The 15890-nt window shown below is 51.8% G+C and overlaps 1 protein-coding gene across 6 annotated transcripts in view; it reads right to left on the bottom strand.

Moving 5' to 3' along the window:
* FGD5 (FYVE, RhoGEF and PH domain containing 5) overlaps positions 1-15890 on the bottom strand; it is a 122214-nt gene that overhangs the window by 22798 nt on the left and 83526 nt on the right. For 5 of the 6 annotated variants that reach the window (XM_055413498.2, XM_055413499.2, XM_055413495.2 and 2 more), the window contains exons 6-10: positions 7825-7985; positions 7425-7581; positions 6748-6835; positions 5076-5126; positions 4432-4490 (exon numbers count right to left, since the gene is read on the bottom strand). In XM_055413498.2, coding sequence (XP_055269473.2) covers positions 4432-4490; positions 5076-5126; positions 6748-6835; positions 7425-7581; positions 7825-7985 — 516 coding nt within the window. The remainder of the gene's footprint in view (positions 1-4431; positions 4491-5075; positions 5127-6747; positions 6836-7424; positions 7582-7824; positions 7986-15890) is intronic. The other variant, XM_055413496.2, reaches the window with a different exon arrangement.

The following is a 15890-nucleotide window of genomic DNA, read 5'->3' as shown; positions in this document are numbered from 1 at the left end:
GTGGGAGCGGAGAGAATCTCCTCTTGGTGCTGAAGGGTGCAGGCTGCCAACTGTGGGGCTGGCACGAAACCCAGCCCATTTCCCCAGGGCTCTCTCTCCTATAAAACCCTCCACCACCGTGGGAGGTGAGGCAGCCCTTCCACTCCCAGACTCTGAGGCAAAGAGCCCATGGCTTCCGAGGCAAGGGTAGAAGCAGCTAGAGGTACCTGTTCCAAGAAGAGCCGGGTGACCTCTCAGGCGCGGGATCACACACCAAGACAAAGCAGAAAGCTGCCCAAGACCCGCCACTGACACACAGCAGAGGCCGGCTGCCCGTGAAGGAGGGGCAGGACGCCGAGAGAGAGCCAGGCTCACAGGCCCTCCCTGAGACTGAGGCTTGTCCACGGGAGCCGTGACCCACGAGCCCTGCGTACCAGGACGCAGTGGTCTAGCCCTGAGGAGGGGACGGACGCAGAGGTCCCTTCCGTGGTGCAGGGATTGCAAAAGGCTGAAGACGCAGCAGGAAAAGTCCCTGGGCCCTTGGGTCCCACACACAGCAGCAGGTGACAGCAGCCACCTTCCGGAGGAGCATGACATCTGTGGGGGTCTGAAGGTGACGGCTGACGACAAAACCTAAACCCAGCTCAACGACTGACTGCACTGATTCAGTTCCCACCCTTGACGGGAATGGCCGGAGTAGAAACAGAGACATGTCCACTTTTAGAGGCAGATACTATTTTCCACAGGGTCTACAGATCCTCTGCACACGACGGTGTTCAGTCAGACATGGGAAACACACGGGAGGCAAGGAAGAACCCTAACCCACGTTCAAGACATAAAGTGTTCCAGAAAGCCAGAACGTGAGGTGACACAGATGTTGGGGCCATCAGACAGGGACAGCACGATAACTATGTGATACTTATGTCAAAGGAGCCCCTGGAAAAGACAGCCAGCACGCATGCACAGAGGGAGTTTCAGCAGAGACGGGGCAAACAAGAGATGGACGTGTGCACGGTAAATGTGCTATCAGAAATGAAGAATTCCTACGACAACCTCAGCAGCCAATCGAACACAGCTCAGGAACGAATGAATGAATTGGGGAGGGCTTCCCTTGCGGCTCAGCTGGTAAAGAATCCGCTTGCAATGTGGGAGATGTGGGTTCGATCCCTGGGTTGGGAAGATCCCCTGGAGAAGGGAAAGGCTACCCAATCTAATAGTCTGGCCTGAAGAATTCCATGGACTGTACAGTCAGTCCATAGGGTCGCAGAGTCGGACACGACTGAGCCACTTTCACTTTCTTTTCAAGCTGAGATTCACCACATTGAAACAAAAAGAGAAAGAGTGCAGGGTAGGGGGCAGAGGAAAGAACAGAGCAGCCAAGAAAATTTTCCAAAATTAACGGACAAAAAGCACAAGCCCAGGAAGCTTGAGAATCACAACAGGATAAATGCCACTACTTCTCCAAAACACACATATTTAGACATAATAGTCAAACTTCTAGAAGTCAAGTGTAAAGAGAAGATCTTGAAGGCAGCCAGTAAAAATGGGACCCATCACATAAAGAGGGTAAACATAAACACTGCAGCAGATTTCTTCTCCAAAACTAGGCAGGATATAAAACAGTGGAGTGGCATCTTTAAAGTACTGAAAGAAAGTTTTGGTCAACCCAGATTTCTATACCCAGGAAAAACATTTTTCAAAAAGGAAGATAAACTGATCAATTAAATAAATGGATGTTGGATGCTAGGAGCCAGGTTTCCACTCCAACACTCCTCTTGGGAGAGGAAATTTACAGAGAAGCCAGGGGAGGAGGCTGGAATGATCCACTTGGTAACAAGTAGAGTTGAAGACTCAGTAAGACACTCATATTTAGCTTAATACAGATGGCTATGTATAGAAACAGCTAAATATATACAGTAAATACACATATAAGTCTTTGCTTTGTAGCTGACAGAATCAGAAGAAATGATACCTCAGTAGCAGTGAACATACCTGGTGCCCGCATCCTGGTTTCTAAAACCATTATCCAATTAAACAAACCAAGGCTCTCTAGAGAAACAGCTGATTCCAGGACTGGGGCAGGAAACATGCAACATGAACCTGGAGCATCTCACAGTGCCAGGAAGTAAGGAAGTGCTCAAAAAATAAACAAAAATCCCCACCCAAACCCACATTGATGGGGGCATGTGAAAGGGACACGGGAACCAATTGGCCAGCTCCTAATGGCCAAAGCTGGGACAATTTGAGAAATAAAAGCAGGTGCATGGGACTAGAAGTCAAACATAAATATGGATCCATGAGTTCTTACTGATACAAATAATTTAGATATAAATTAATTCAGAACTAGTGAACACATTAATAAACAAAGGAGAAGAGGCCAATCTCCCTTGCAGAATATTTCCAAATAATTTAGGTAGATACTCTTTCCTCAAGGAGAGGGAGTGTAATTCCCCATTCCTTAGGTGTGGGCCGTGCATGGACCGGCAGGTGGGGGTGGAGCTTTACACGTAGAAATCCAAGCAGCACAACCGTGACCAGATAATCACAGCTCACATCGACAGTCATACGTCACGTTGCCAGTATGTGCCCTTCATTTGATATTAAGAGAGTGGTGTTTTCTGTGATCTTTCTCCCCCTAAACTGTAAACTATGCACGCATGCGTGTGTGCGTAGTTGCTTCAGTTCTGTCCGACTCTTTGCGACCCTATGGACAGTGGCCTGCTAGGTTCCTGTCCATGGGATTCTCCAGGCAAGAATACTGGAGTGAGTTGCCACGTCCTTCTCCAGGGGATCTTCCTGACCCAGGGATCGAGCCTGCATCTCTTATGTCTCCTGCACTGGCAGACAGGTTCTTTACCACTAGTGCCACCTGGGAAGCCCAAACTATAAACTTAAGTCTAATCATGACAGCTCAGCGTGGGAGGGAAGAAGTGGCCCTTCCTGACCCAGTTTTTCTCTTTGGAAGCAGAGACATCCCCCCAAACAGGAAGTGGGAGCCCCTGGTTCATCTGCTGCTACATCTGCTACACCGACTCCAAAGTGCCTCTGTATTTTGGCTACATTGAGGGAAATCTCACTGTCTATACAAAATGCCAGAGCAGGGAGCTCCTGGACATCGGGAGACGGGAAAGGGCCCGATGACCCACCGGATTTCCCACCCCACTGGCTTTAGCCTCCAGGCTTGCAGACTCCTCCATCAGCTACCCTGACGTCTCCCCCCAAACTCTTTTCCAACTGCACCTACACTGGTCCCATCTTCCAGCCTCACTGGGTGACCCTCTGAGCTCTGGCACACCGGCACTTTTCTGTCTTCATGCCTGTATCCAGGCACTCCTCCTGGACCACCTCGGCCCCCTCTGCCTTCATGGCATGCGTACAGTCCTCCCTGTAGGGGCACCTCCCGTATCATTGTGTCTCGGCATCCCCGGGGAGAGATGGAACCCTTTTCTGAAACTTGTAGCACTTTCTCTCTCTCTCATGATGTTTATCATGATTCTTCGTGTCCATGTCCTTAATGCTCTGCTAAGCAGTGACTTCCTCAAGGGCCAGGACTCATGGCTTTATCTCTGTATTTCCAGATCCTAACCTAAGACCTGACATACAGCAGGGGTCCAAGAGATGTTACTTCCCTTTCCCTTTTTACCTGTGGATGACTCGCTATAAGGATGCTCTGTGCACCTGCCACAGCAAAGCCAAGCAACAGTTTGGCACACATACCACCATCACTCCCACCTCTGCCGGTGTCAGACATCACTAATCGATCACTGAACTTTCCCCACCGAGCCAGGATCAGCCTCAGAATCATTCCCAACACACAGCTCTAGCTTATTTACAGCTTAAAGGAGTAGAAAAAAAACGTAGACAGCAGTAGCCGTGGAAACCACTAGAACAGAGTTGGGAGGTGGGATAAAGCTGTTCATTCCAGACACCCAGTAAACATCTGATCGGTGTCTCCCGAATGAAGTTACACACCGTCAGAATCTGGCGTGTGCTTAGAGCTCACGTGGTTCCGTGCACGAGCAGCTCTCAAACTTTTGTGGGCCAGACATTTACCTGGGGTGCTTGTTAAAACTGCCTATCTCTGAACCCTACCCAGAAGTTCCAGCAGGCAAGACCGGAAGGCATGTCCAGGAACCTGTAGTTTACAGAGAACCCCGGGCGCTGATGTAGATGCTCTCAGACCAGACTCTACTTATCCGGTCTGTGCAAGTCTGCAGCCCTCCTCACTGTTCCAATAAATGGGGAACTGGAGACTCAGACAGGGACACACGAGGCCTGAAGTCACACAGCAAGTGTCCGGGCCAGAAACCACGGCTCTTTGCAGGGTCCCGTGAGACACACGATGGCCTGTGCTCCCCACCAAGAAGTGGGGGTATCACAAGGCAGGCCTGGGCAGGGTGGAGGGGCCCCTGGCACCGGCACCCACGGGAAGGTGCCCGGGGCCAGACTTACGCCTTGCTCCATGCTGTCATTGGCACGGTCTGTGGCCTTGGAGATGAGGGTCAGCGCACCTGTGGAGAGAAGCAGAGAGCACTGGACCTACAGGGCAGGGCCGAGCTAGCTGCCACATTGCTCGCCTCCTGCCCTGGAGGTCCCTCTGCAGGGCCATGCATGGGGGTAGCACCAATCCTTCCCACGGCTGGGTGAGGGCACTGGTCCAACCCCAGCTTGGCCGCTACTGCCTAAAGTGCCCTTGACAGCAGGGTGACCCCTCCATGCCTCAGTTTCCCTGGCTGCGTATGGAGCGTGTCAACATAGAGACTGCCCTGGCAAGCCATATGCAGTGATGGCCACACAGAATGGGGAGGAAATCAGGAGTCCAGGGAGTTTTTTAGACCCGGCACCCCTCCTATCACCAAACTCTGGCCACGCCCCTCCTCCTCCTCCTCTGACTGGATGTTAGCCCACTCCCCAGGGAGTCCCCACGGTTGAAGAAAAGGGGGTGTCACTCAACAGCCCTGGAGGCCTCCTGGCCCTGCAGGCCCAGCCAGCAGGGAGGGGGCCACGCTGTGCACCTGGGAACTGGGGTGGAGTCCAGAGCTGGGGGATGGGGGGGCCCGAAGCTCCGCTTCCTCCGGGTTAACACGCAGACTTACCCTGCGTGTTGTCATACTCTGCTGAGTCCGGGCAAAGGTTATTTAAATAGTCTGCGGATGGAACAAGAGTCGGGAGTCAGTTTGCCCTGGTGAGGCCTACCCCTGGGGTCCACGACAGGAGACCCTCAGTCTCCAGAGATGGAGAAACACTTCCGGAAGGATGAGGGGAGCCGCCTCTCTCCTGTCAGCCCGACTGGGCACAAAGCCGGGCCCTCGGCATCACCGCCAGTATGGCACCTGCCGCCGCAAGTCATTCATTCATCCATCCACAGACGCTGACTGAGCGCCTGCTGTGTGCCTGGTGCTGAGCAAGGCCTGAAGAGGCACACAGTCTGCCGGGGGGACACAGATGTGCCCACCACTCGGCAGAGTGTGATGAGCGAGACCGCTTAACACATTCACACCCACAACCGCTTGACACAAGCTGGTCTCACTCTAGCGACCTCTCCACGCTGCTCGCTCACTGGGGCAGGGTTGGCATTCTCGCTACTTCTCGAATGTGCCACGTTTGCTCAGACCCCAGGGCCTTTGTACGTACAATTTCTTCCACTTGGTACGCTCTTCTTTCAGATGGTCGTATGGCTCACGCCCTCACTTCGCTGAGATCTCTGTTCAGTGTTACCTCCTCAGACAAATCTTATCTGAGGCCTGGATCTAACACAGCATCATGTCCCCCTGAATGTCCTTAATCGGCCTTCATTTTCCTGAGAGCTCTCACCACGGACATAATATCTATTTTTAACTCCTTGTTTGCTTGTTTGAGTGTAAGCTCACAGTGCCACAGGCTTTGGCTGTTTGATTCACCTCTCCCTCCTCAGTGTCCAGCAGAGTCTGGTACACAGTAGGTGCTGAATAAATCCTGCTTGAATTAGATGCGCAAACCCTCCATCTCCTGGCCCAAATGTCTTTTCTTACAGCTTGATCGCTTTCTGGGGTTACATGCATATCTCTACGGGTGCAGTTCCATTTCTCCCCAACAGAGCATCAGCTCCTGGGCCAGGGGGTCGTCCACTTGGGGGGCAGTTGCTCAGGACAGAGGTCGGGGAGGGGATGACATTCCCAGGGGACAGTTTGTAGAGAAGGAAGCAAAGAGGATCTGGGGCTGAGACCCTAGAAACACTGACACTCCTGGAGCCACGAGGCGGACAGGGAGGAGAGTCAGAGGTCAGGAGGAGGAGGGGAGAGCGTGTATCACAAGCCCAGGAGGAAAGGGCTTCGAGAAGCAGGAAGCGGCCAGTGACAGAGCCACAGAGGGGGCCAGCAGGTCCGAGGGGAAAACATCCGCTGACTCAGGAGGGCTCTGGTGATGAGAACAGATTTAGGGAAACGAGACCCACAGAAGCCAGGGAGGAAATGCGGACCAGGGGAAGACGTGAGATGCTGTGTGTTTGGCTGGGAGAGCCTGCAGCGAGATGCAGCAGCCAGGCACTCAAGCAAGTTTCCACGTGGCTGTGGGGGTCCGGAGCTCAGCGGGGGGAAGCGGGGCTGGGTGCCTGGCACCTTCCCAGGGGCGGGGGGCAGGACTGAGAGACCCTCCCCACCCCGCCCAGCCACAGCGGGAGGCGAGGTCATCGTCACGCACACCTGCTGGGTCTCTCCCACGGCCCCGCAGGTGCCTCCCCTCCGCTCTCCCCACCCGGCCTCAGTGCACCCCACCCTCCCGACGGCCCACCTGTGAGGAGCACTTGGTACTGGAACAGGCGCCGGACCACCCGCAGCAGCCGGTGCTTCACGTTCTGGCCACCTCCCTGCTGACTCTGCTGCTCCCGAGAGATCAGGACAACAAGACTCCATCAGGGACCCCTGCCCCCGGCTCCGGGCTCACGGCATCCCACGTGAGCCCGGCCACACACGTCCTGGCCATGCCTTCTCCTGGCCAGGCTGAGCCATCTCCAAAACCAGGGTCCCCTCCTCCAGGAAATCCTCTCAGATTAGCTCTGCCCAACTCTGACAGTTCGTTCCCTCAGGCTCACACACTGCTACCTACACTCATAATATGTCTCTCCCAGCCCCTGTTAGTGGTAGAGAAAAGTCCATGAAGCTAGCCGGTTACTGATCCTCAGCTGGTGGCCATTTGTTGCTCACTCCAATGGCTTTAGGGCCCCGGCTTGCTTTGTGCTTCTCTCCCGGGACAGGAGAACAGCTGCTAAAACCCTTCCCATGGCTGGTGCTTATGGAGCTGTCAGTGATGGCCCAAGGGGGATGTTCTGGGTTTTCCCTTCTGCTGGGTCGCCCTCTCCTCCCCACCCTGCCCAGGTCTGACTTCCCCTGATTGGCATGAAGCCCTTCCATGCCCACCCCCACCCCTGCATCCTGAGAATAGGTTCCTGGGAGGACCAAGGGACCCACCTCAAATTCTCGGACGGCCGCTGCCAGCCGTGGGGTATGGAGGCAGTTCTCACTGAGCAGACTCAGGTACCTGTCGAACTGCAGGATGTGAGTGGCGTGGTGCTCAAACTCCTGCTCCCGGGCCAGGAAGATGTCAGCCACCTTCTGTTGGCCTTCCCTGCAGTCAAGGAGAGGGGGATGGGACCCCAAGAACTCAGCCTCGTGGCCCCCGAGGACGGTGAGGACCGGCACAGCATCCCGGGTGGTGGATCCCGGGTGGACCCTCCCGCAGCGGGCGAGGGACCAGGCACCCCTGTGTCTCGGCGCCCCCGCCCGTTTTACGTGGTTGGGGGGATTTTGCCCACCCCCTCCAGCATTCCCCTTGGCAATGGGGTGGGGGTGGGGGCCCGGGGCCGCTCACCAGTGTGCCAGCCTCTCCTCCAGCTCCTCCAGGATCCCCTGGTGAAGGTCGCGGATGGCCGGGAGCTCACTCAGGCCGCGTCTCAGCTCCTCCCGGGCCACCGGGTCCTTGCCCTCGTAGTCTGTCTCATCCAAGGCCCTCACGACCGCTCCGTGGAAATCCTGAAACCCGGAGAGGCCTGTTACTAACGCGCACGCCCGCAGGGCTGATTGAACCCAGGCCCCCTGGCAACCGCCCCGCGGCTCTGGAGTCCCGACTCTGCGCTGACTCCAGGGACCTCCTGCCAGGGTCTCATACCCTGGAATCCAGGGGTGACAACACGCCCCTGGTGATCACAGGTAACGGGTGCCCAGGGAGCCCCCACGAGCTCCTGGCATGGAGCAGGTCTAAAGCTTGTTCATTCCACCCCTTCCTTGTGGGCACTCCCCTGCCTTGGGTGTACCCTGTTCTTTTATGGGATGGGTAAGAAGTGGGATAATTCCTTCTCTGAGGAAATATTATACAGCTCTGGCTTTACAACTATCCATCTTTAAAGAAGTTCATGGGCTGCGTTTTCACAACCAAGTCTAAAGAAACCACAGGCGTCCGCTCCTGGGTGTAAAAACAGTGAAGATGGTGACTATGTAGAGACATCCGCACGTAGGGCTAAGAAATCAAGAAAAAGCTGCCTTCCCACCACCGCACAGCTGTGTGAAAACGAACAAAGGAACAGGCTGAAAGGAAGTGGGATGAAATGTAAACAGAGACAGTGTCGGGGGTATGGAATTAGGAATCGATTATTTTCCCTCTTCTTGTCTCTGTTTTCTAAAACTTCTGTGAAACGATTAGGTACTTTAAAAATTAAATAAACATGAACATTATAAAGAATGTAAGATTTCTTTCTCACAACAAAAATATCTGATCTTCAAATACACAGGCCCTTACACGAGGCTCAGCACTTAAGAGTTATAAACACACGGAATATCCTGAAGCCACCTTGAATCACGAAGCGACGAACATCAGGTGAACCTCAGCATCAAAATCATGGTCCAGCCATGCAGTTGTTGATGTTCAGTCGCTAAGTCATGTGACCCTACGGACCGTAGCCCAGGAATCCTCTGTCCATGGGATTCTCCAGGCAAGAATACTGGAGTGGGCTGCCACGCCCTCCTCCAGGGGATCTTCCGAACCCAGGGATCAAACCCACATCTTCTACATCTACCTGCACTGGCAGTTGGATTCTGTACCACTGGCGCCACCCCGCAGTTTGCTCATATGCATGCCCGTTGAGTCAGTGATGCTAGCGAATCGTCCCACCCTCTGTCGCCCCCTTCTCCTCCTGCCCTCCATCTTTCCCAGCACCAGGGTCTTTCCCGATGAGTCAGCCCTTCGCATCAGGTGGCCAAAGTACTCATCCAGCCCAAATCCAGAAGGTCAAGCTGCCTTGCCAGCATTCAGGGAGGATAACCACCCTGCCTTGTTCAACTGCCTCCCTGACGGGGACTCATCAGCGGGCAAGACGGTTAATCCCATCGCTGAACAGCTGTCACCGTTAGAGAAGCTTTTCATTACACAGATATCTGAAAAGGGCAAGTGCCCAAGAGGCAGGGAGGTGGGATGGGGCTGAGGGAGCGGAGGAGAGGGAAAGAGAGGGAAACGAGAAGGCAGAGGAAGGGGCATGGATGGAGGGAGTGAGACAGATCACAGGAGCGGGCGGGAGCGGGGCAGGGACCCAGCGAGACTCTCTGGCCGCCCCAGAACATAGGCAAGGAGGCCACCGTGCTCCAGGCAGGATGGCAGGTATGAGGTTGCAGAGGTCTCCACTTCAACACTGCATCTTGTTGCACGCTGGCCTCCTGGACGCCACCACTTTCTCTGCCAGGAACGGCAAGGGGGCCACTGGGAGGGCGGTCACCCTGTTCGCAGTCTCGAGAAGTGCGGATGAGCTTGGTCCCTATCACTCAAGTCAGAAACTCTGAGTCCTCTGGGACAAGAGCATGTGTGTCCTTAAGCGGAGGCCACACGCTCGAGCCATAATTAGAAACCGAATTCCATTGTACCTGAGCAGCCAGAGCCTTTCCGGAAAGCCGGTCCCGGGGGTGGAGGAAGTATGAGTGACAGGGAGAGGCCAGCTGGGTGGGGTCGGCAGCCAGAGGGCGGTGGTTCCGAATTCTCAGTTCTGCCCAGAGCTGGCTCTGGGACCCCAGGGTCGTTCTGAACCTGGAGGGGAGGTCTCTCTGCTGACCTGGTGCGGGAGGACCCACCCACTCCTTCCTTCCAGGTCTCTGTGTTTTTTAGGAGTCAGCCTCCAGCCCCACAGGGACTCCTAAGCCCTGTTCGGTCGCTCAGTCATGTCTCTTTGTGACCCTATGGGCTGCAGCACCCCAGGCTTCCCTGTCCTTCACCATCCCCCAGAGTTTGCTCAAACTCATGTCCACTGAGTCAGTGATGCCGTCCAACCATCTCATCTTCTGTCGTCCCCTTCTCCTCCTGCTCTCAGTCTTTCCCAGCTTCAATGTCTTTTCCAGTGAGTCAGCTCTTCGCATCAGGGGGTCAAAGGATTGAAGCTTCAGCATCAGTCCTTCCAATGAGCATTCAGGGTTGATTTCCTTTAGGACAGACTGGTTTGATGTCCTGGCTGTCCAAGGGACTTCTCAGCCCTGGCATCCCGAAGAAAGAGAGAAAACATGCTGACATGGCCGATCGCCCCTCCTGGCTGGCAGCTGGTTGGCAGTGGACTTTAACACACTCCCTCATGAGCTCTGGGCAGGTTCCAGATCAGCTACCCCAGAAGTGATCACAGGCAAACTGCCAAGCTATCCGAGCCTCAATTTCCTCATCTGTAAAATGGGGATGACAGTGCCACCAAGTATACACAGCGTGAGGCTCCCGAGAGCCTCCTCCTGATGTTTAAAACTGCTTTGTAAACTGTAAAGTGCTATTCCCACAGCAGCAATGCTTCTACTTTATTTTTTAAAGTAACTTTATTTATTTTTGGCCACACTGGGTCTCGGTGGCTGCTCGAGGGCTTTCTCTAGCTGGGGTGAGTGAGGGCTACTCTCTAGATGTGGGGCGCCAGCTTCTCCCTGCAGTGGCTTCTCCTGTTGCAGAGCACGGGCTCCAGGCGCACAGGCTGCTACTGTGCAGCATATGGGATCTTCCTGGACCAGGGATTGAACCTGTGTCCCACTGCACTTGATTCTTATCCACTGCGCCACCTGGCAAGCCCTGGTTCTGCTTGAGATAAGACATCTTCAGAACAGGGCCACGTCTGTATGTTCCCTCCCATCTTCTGACATCCAGCAGGGTGTGCATTATCAACAGAGGAGTTTTATGACGCCTGCGGATAGATGGATGGCAGGACCCTCATCTAGCAGAAAAGGAGAGTGAGTCATGGGGGAGCCAAGACCTGAACTGAGTCACCCTGACATGCAGACCAAGTACACAGAAGCGGGGAGAGGGAGGCGGAAGGACGGGCAAAGACCAGGCTGACGGCTGCATCTGCGTCTCACTCCAGCGGAAATATTAATGGCTTCGCAAGCTGGCTTCTCACCTGTAATTAATTCTCACTCAGTTGGCTCGGTCCCAACGGGCAGGACGGCCACCATCAACATGAGTCATTCCATAAACTGGGGCACAATGGGAATTGTTCAGACATCGGTTCCGCAAACTCACTGGAAGTGCGGAGAGCCCGCCACGCCGTCCGTGGCTCCCTGGACGGTTTCTGCTGTCACTGCACCTGGGGGCCCGGCCACCACCACAGACAGAGGAAAGGCGCAGTGGGTCTGTGGTTCTCATCTCTTTATCCCTCAGCAAGTATCCTGAGCACCTGCTCTGCTCCGAGCTGTCAGGGAAGAAGGGTGGGAGCAGGAGAGATGCTGCCCTGCCCCTAAAGAGCTTGCAGTCTTGGGGAAAGGCAGAGAGCAGCGTGATGATGTCAACACAGGGTGTAAGTGTCGCACTGGAAAAGCGCCGGGCCGTGCAAACCCTGGGAAGGAGACCTGGCTTAGCTCCAGGGAGGCCATGCCTTGGAGACAAGATGGGGGAGGGGTACGTGCCTGGGGACAGCAGGTGCAAAGGCCCTGAGGTGGGGGAGGAGCTGAGCTGGGTGTGGTTTGAGTGTCACGGGTGTCGCTAAGTGAGCACAAGTATGTGTGCACTCAGGATTGGAAGGTGAGGATGCTGAGGGGTCAGACGGAACCCATCCCACAGGTGCCCTGCAGGCTTCTAAAGGGACTTGGGTTTCATCCTGGGCTGATGGGAAATCCTAAAGGGTGCCAAACAGGGGAGCAAAATGACCTGATACCTCTCTTTAAAAGTTCACTTTGCTGGGAGAACAAACTGGAGGTGGCCAGTCCATTGTTCCATGTTTGGTTCTAACTGTTGCCTCTTGACCTGCATACAGGTTTCTCAGGAGGCAGATAAGTCCGGTATTCCCCTCTCTTTAAGAATTTCTCAGTTTGTTGTGATCCACACAGTCAAAGGCTTTGATGTAGTCAATGAAGCAGAAGTAGATATTTTTCTGGTATTCCCTTGCTTTCTCCATGATCCAGTGAATGCTGATGATTTGATCTCTGGTTCCTCTGCCTTTTCTAAATCCAGCCTGTACATCTGAAAGTTCTCGGTTCACATGCTGCTGAAGGCTAGTTTAAAGGATTTTGAGTATACTCTTATTAGTACGTGAAATGAACACAACTGCACGGTAGTTTGACATTCTTTGGCATGGCTCTTCTTTGGGACTGGAATGAAAACTGACCTTTTCCAGTCCTCTGGCCACTGCTGAGTTTTCCAAATTTGGTGACATATTGAGTGCAGCACTTTCACAGTATCATCTTTTAGGATTTGAAATAGTTCAGCTGGAATTCCATCACCTCCACTAGCTTTGTTCGTAGTGATGGTTCCTAAGGCCCACTTGGCTTCGCACTCCAGGGTGTCTGGCTCTAGGTGAGTGAGCACGCCATCGTGGTTATCCGGGTCATTAAGACCTTTTGCACAGTTCTGTGTATTCTTGCCACCTTTTCTTAATCTCTTCTGCTTCTGTTAGGTCCTTGCTGTTTCTGTCCTTTATCGTGCCCATCTTTGCATGAAATGTTCCCTTGATCTCCTATCTGCTTGAAGAGATCTCTAGTTCCACTATATATTACAACTATCTTTTAAAGTAGATAAATTAATATTTTTAGTTGGAGCTTCAATATTGAGCTCTCAAAAATTAACAGAACGAATAGACAGAAAAGTATACCACTTAATACTGTTAACAGATCAGCACACTCCGATTTGACAGATTCATATCAACCCCTATCGAGATCCCAGCTGCCTTTTATTTTTTTTACAGAAATTGACAAGCTGATCCTCAAGTTCATATGAAGATGTAACGGGTCCACAACAGTCCAAACAATCTTAAAAAGAAACAAAGCTGGAGGAATCACGCTTCCTGATTTCAAAACTTACTATGAGGCTACAAGAACCGAGATTGTGTGGTAATGACATAAAGATATTTAGGTTAATGGAATGGAACTGAGAATCCAGAAATAAATCCTCACACATTTATAGTCAACTGATTTTTTGACAAGGGTGCCAAGAAAATTCAATGGGAAAATAATCTTTTCAACAAATGGTGCTATTTGCATATCCATATGCAAAAGAGTGAATATGGACTCCTTCTTTAGCTCATACGCAAAAGTTAACTCAAAATAAAAGACTAAAAGTAAGAGCTAATACTATAAAGCTCTTTTAAAAAATGAGAGTAAGTCTTCATGATTTGGGGTCAGGCAACGCTTTCTTTGCACAACCTGGGTTCGATCCGAGGGTTGGGAAGATCCCCTGGAGAAGGGAACGGCTACCCACTCCAGTATTCTGGCCTGGAGAATTCCAAGGACTATACAGTCAAACTATACAGTTGGCAAAGAGTCGGACACGACTGAGCGACTTTCACTTTCAAAGCTTTCTTAGATACGACACCAGAAGCACAAGGGACGAAAGAAAAGATAAATTCAGTTCAGTTCAGTTCAGTCCAGTCCAGTCGCTCAGTCGTGTCCGACTCTCTGCGACCCCATGAATCACAGCACGCCAGGCCTCCCTGTCCATCACCAACTCCCAGAGTTCACTCAAACTCATGTCCATCGAGTTGGTGATGCCATCCAGACATCTCATTCTCTGTCGTCCCCTTCTCTTCCCGCCCCCAATCCCTCCCAGCATCAGGGTCTTTTCCAGTGAGTCAACTCGTCGCATCAGGTGGCCAAAGTATTGGAGTTTCAGCTTTAGCATCAGTCCTTCCAATGAACACCTAGGACTGATCTCCTTTAGAATGGACTGGTTGGATCTCCGTGCAGTCCAAGGGACTCTCAAGAGTCTTCTCCAGCACCACAGTTTAAAAGCATCAATTCTTCAGCGATCAGCCTTCTTCATAGTCCAACTCTCACATCCATACATGACCACGGGAAAAACCATAGCCTTGACTAGATGGACCTTTGTTGGCAAAGTAATGTCTCTGGTTTTCAATATGCTATTTAGGTTGGTCATAACTTTCCTTCCAAGGAGTAAGCGTCTTTTAATTTTATGGCTGCAATCAGCATCTGCAGTGATTTTGGAGCCCAGAAAAATAAAGTCTGACACTGTTTCCACTGTTTCCCCATCTATTTCCCATGACGTGATGGGACCAGAGGCCATGATCTTTGTTTTCTGAATGTTGAGCTTCAAGCCAACTTTTTCACTCTCCTCTTTCACTTTCATCAAGAGGCTTTTGAGTTCCTCTTCACTTTCTGCCATAAGGGTGGTGTCATCTGCATATCTGAGGTTATTGATATTTCTCCCGGCAATCTTGATTCCAGCTTGTGCTTCTTCCAGCCCAGCGTTCCTCATGATGTACTCTGCATATAAGTTAAATAAGTAGGGTGACAATATACAGGCTTGGCATACTCCTTTTCCTATTTGGAACCAGTCTGTTGTTCCATGTCCAGTTCTAACTGTTGCTTCCTGACCTGCATACAGGTTTCTCAAGAGGCAGGTCAGGTGGTCTAGGATTCCCATCTCTTTCAGAATTTTCCACAGTTTATTGTGATCCACCCAGTCAAAGGCTTTGGCAGAGTTAATAAAGCAGAATAGATGTTTTTCTGGAACTCTCTTGCTTTCTCCATGATCCAGCAGATGTTGGCAATTTGATCTCTGGTTCCTCTGCCTTTTCTAAAACATGCTTGAACATCTGGAAGTTCACCGCTCATGCATTGCTGAAGCCTGGCTTGGAGAATTTTGAGCATGACTTTACTAGCGTGTGAGATGAGTGCAATTGTGCGGTAGTTTGAGCATTCTTTGGCATTGCCTTTCTTTGGGATTGGAATGAAGACTGACCTTTTCCAGTCCTGTGGCCGCTGCTGAGTTTTCCAAATTTGCTGGCATATTGAGTGCAGCACTTTCACAGCATCATCTTTCAGGATTTGAAATAGCTCAATTGGAATTCCATCACCTCCACTAGCTTTGTTCGTAGTGATGCTTTCTAAGGCCCACTTGACTTCACATTCCAAGGTGTCTGGCTCTAGGTGAATGATCACGCCATCGTGATTATCTTTGTCATGAAGATCTTTTTTGTACAGTTCTTCTGTGTATTCTTGCCACCTTTTCTTAATATCTTCTGCTTCTGTTAGGTCCATACCATTTCTGTCCTTTATTGAGCCCATCTTTGCATGAAATGTTCCCTTGAGATCTCTAATTTTCTTGAAGAGATCTCTTGTTTTTCCTATTCTGTTGTGTTCCTCTATTTCTTTGCACTGATCACTGAGGAAGGCTTTCTTATCTCTCCTTGCTATTCTTTGGAACTCTGCATTCAGATGCTTATATCTTTCCTTTTCTCCTTTGCTTTTCATGTCTCTTTTCACAGCTATTTGTAAGGCCTCCTCAGAGAACCATTTTGCTTTTTTGCATTTCTTTTCCATGGGGATGGTCTTGGTCCCTGTCTCCTGTACAATGTCACGAACCTCCATCCAGAGTTCATCAGGCACTCTATCCATCAGCTCTAGACCCTTAAATCTATTTCTCACTTCCACTGTATAATCATAAGGGATTTGATTTAGGTCATATCTGAACGGTCTAGTGGT

Source organism: Moschus berezovskii, chromosome 24 (genome assembly GCF_049115385.1).
Source record: "Moschus berezovskii isolate FMDL1 chromosome 24, NW_MosBer_1.0, whole genome shotgun sequence".
In the NCBI taxonomy this organism is placed as follows: domain Eukaryota; kingdom Metazoa; phylum Chordata; class Mammalia; order Artiodactyla; family Moschidae; genus Moschus; species Moschus berezovskii.
The sequence above is the reverse complement of the archived record's forward strand: the minus strand, read 5'-3'. Positions and strand labels throughout refer to the sequence as shown.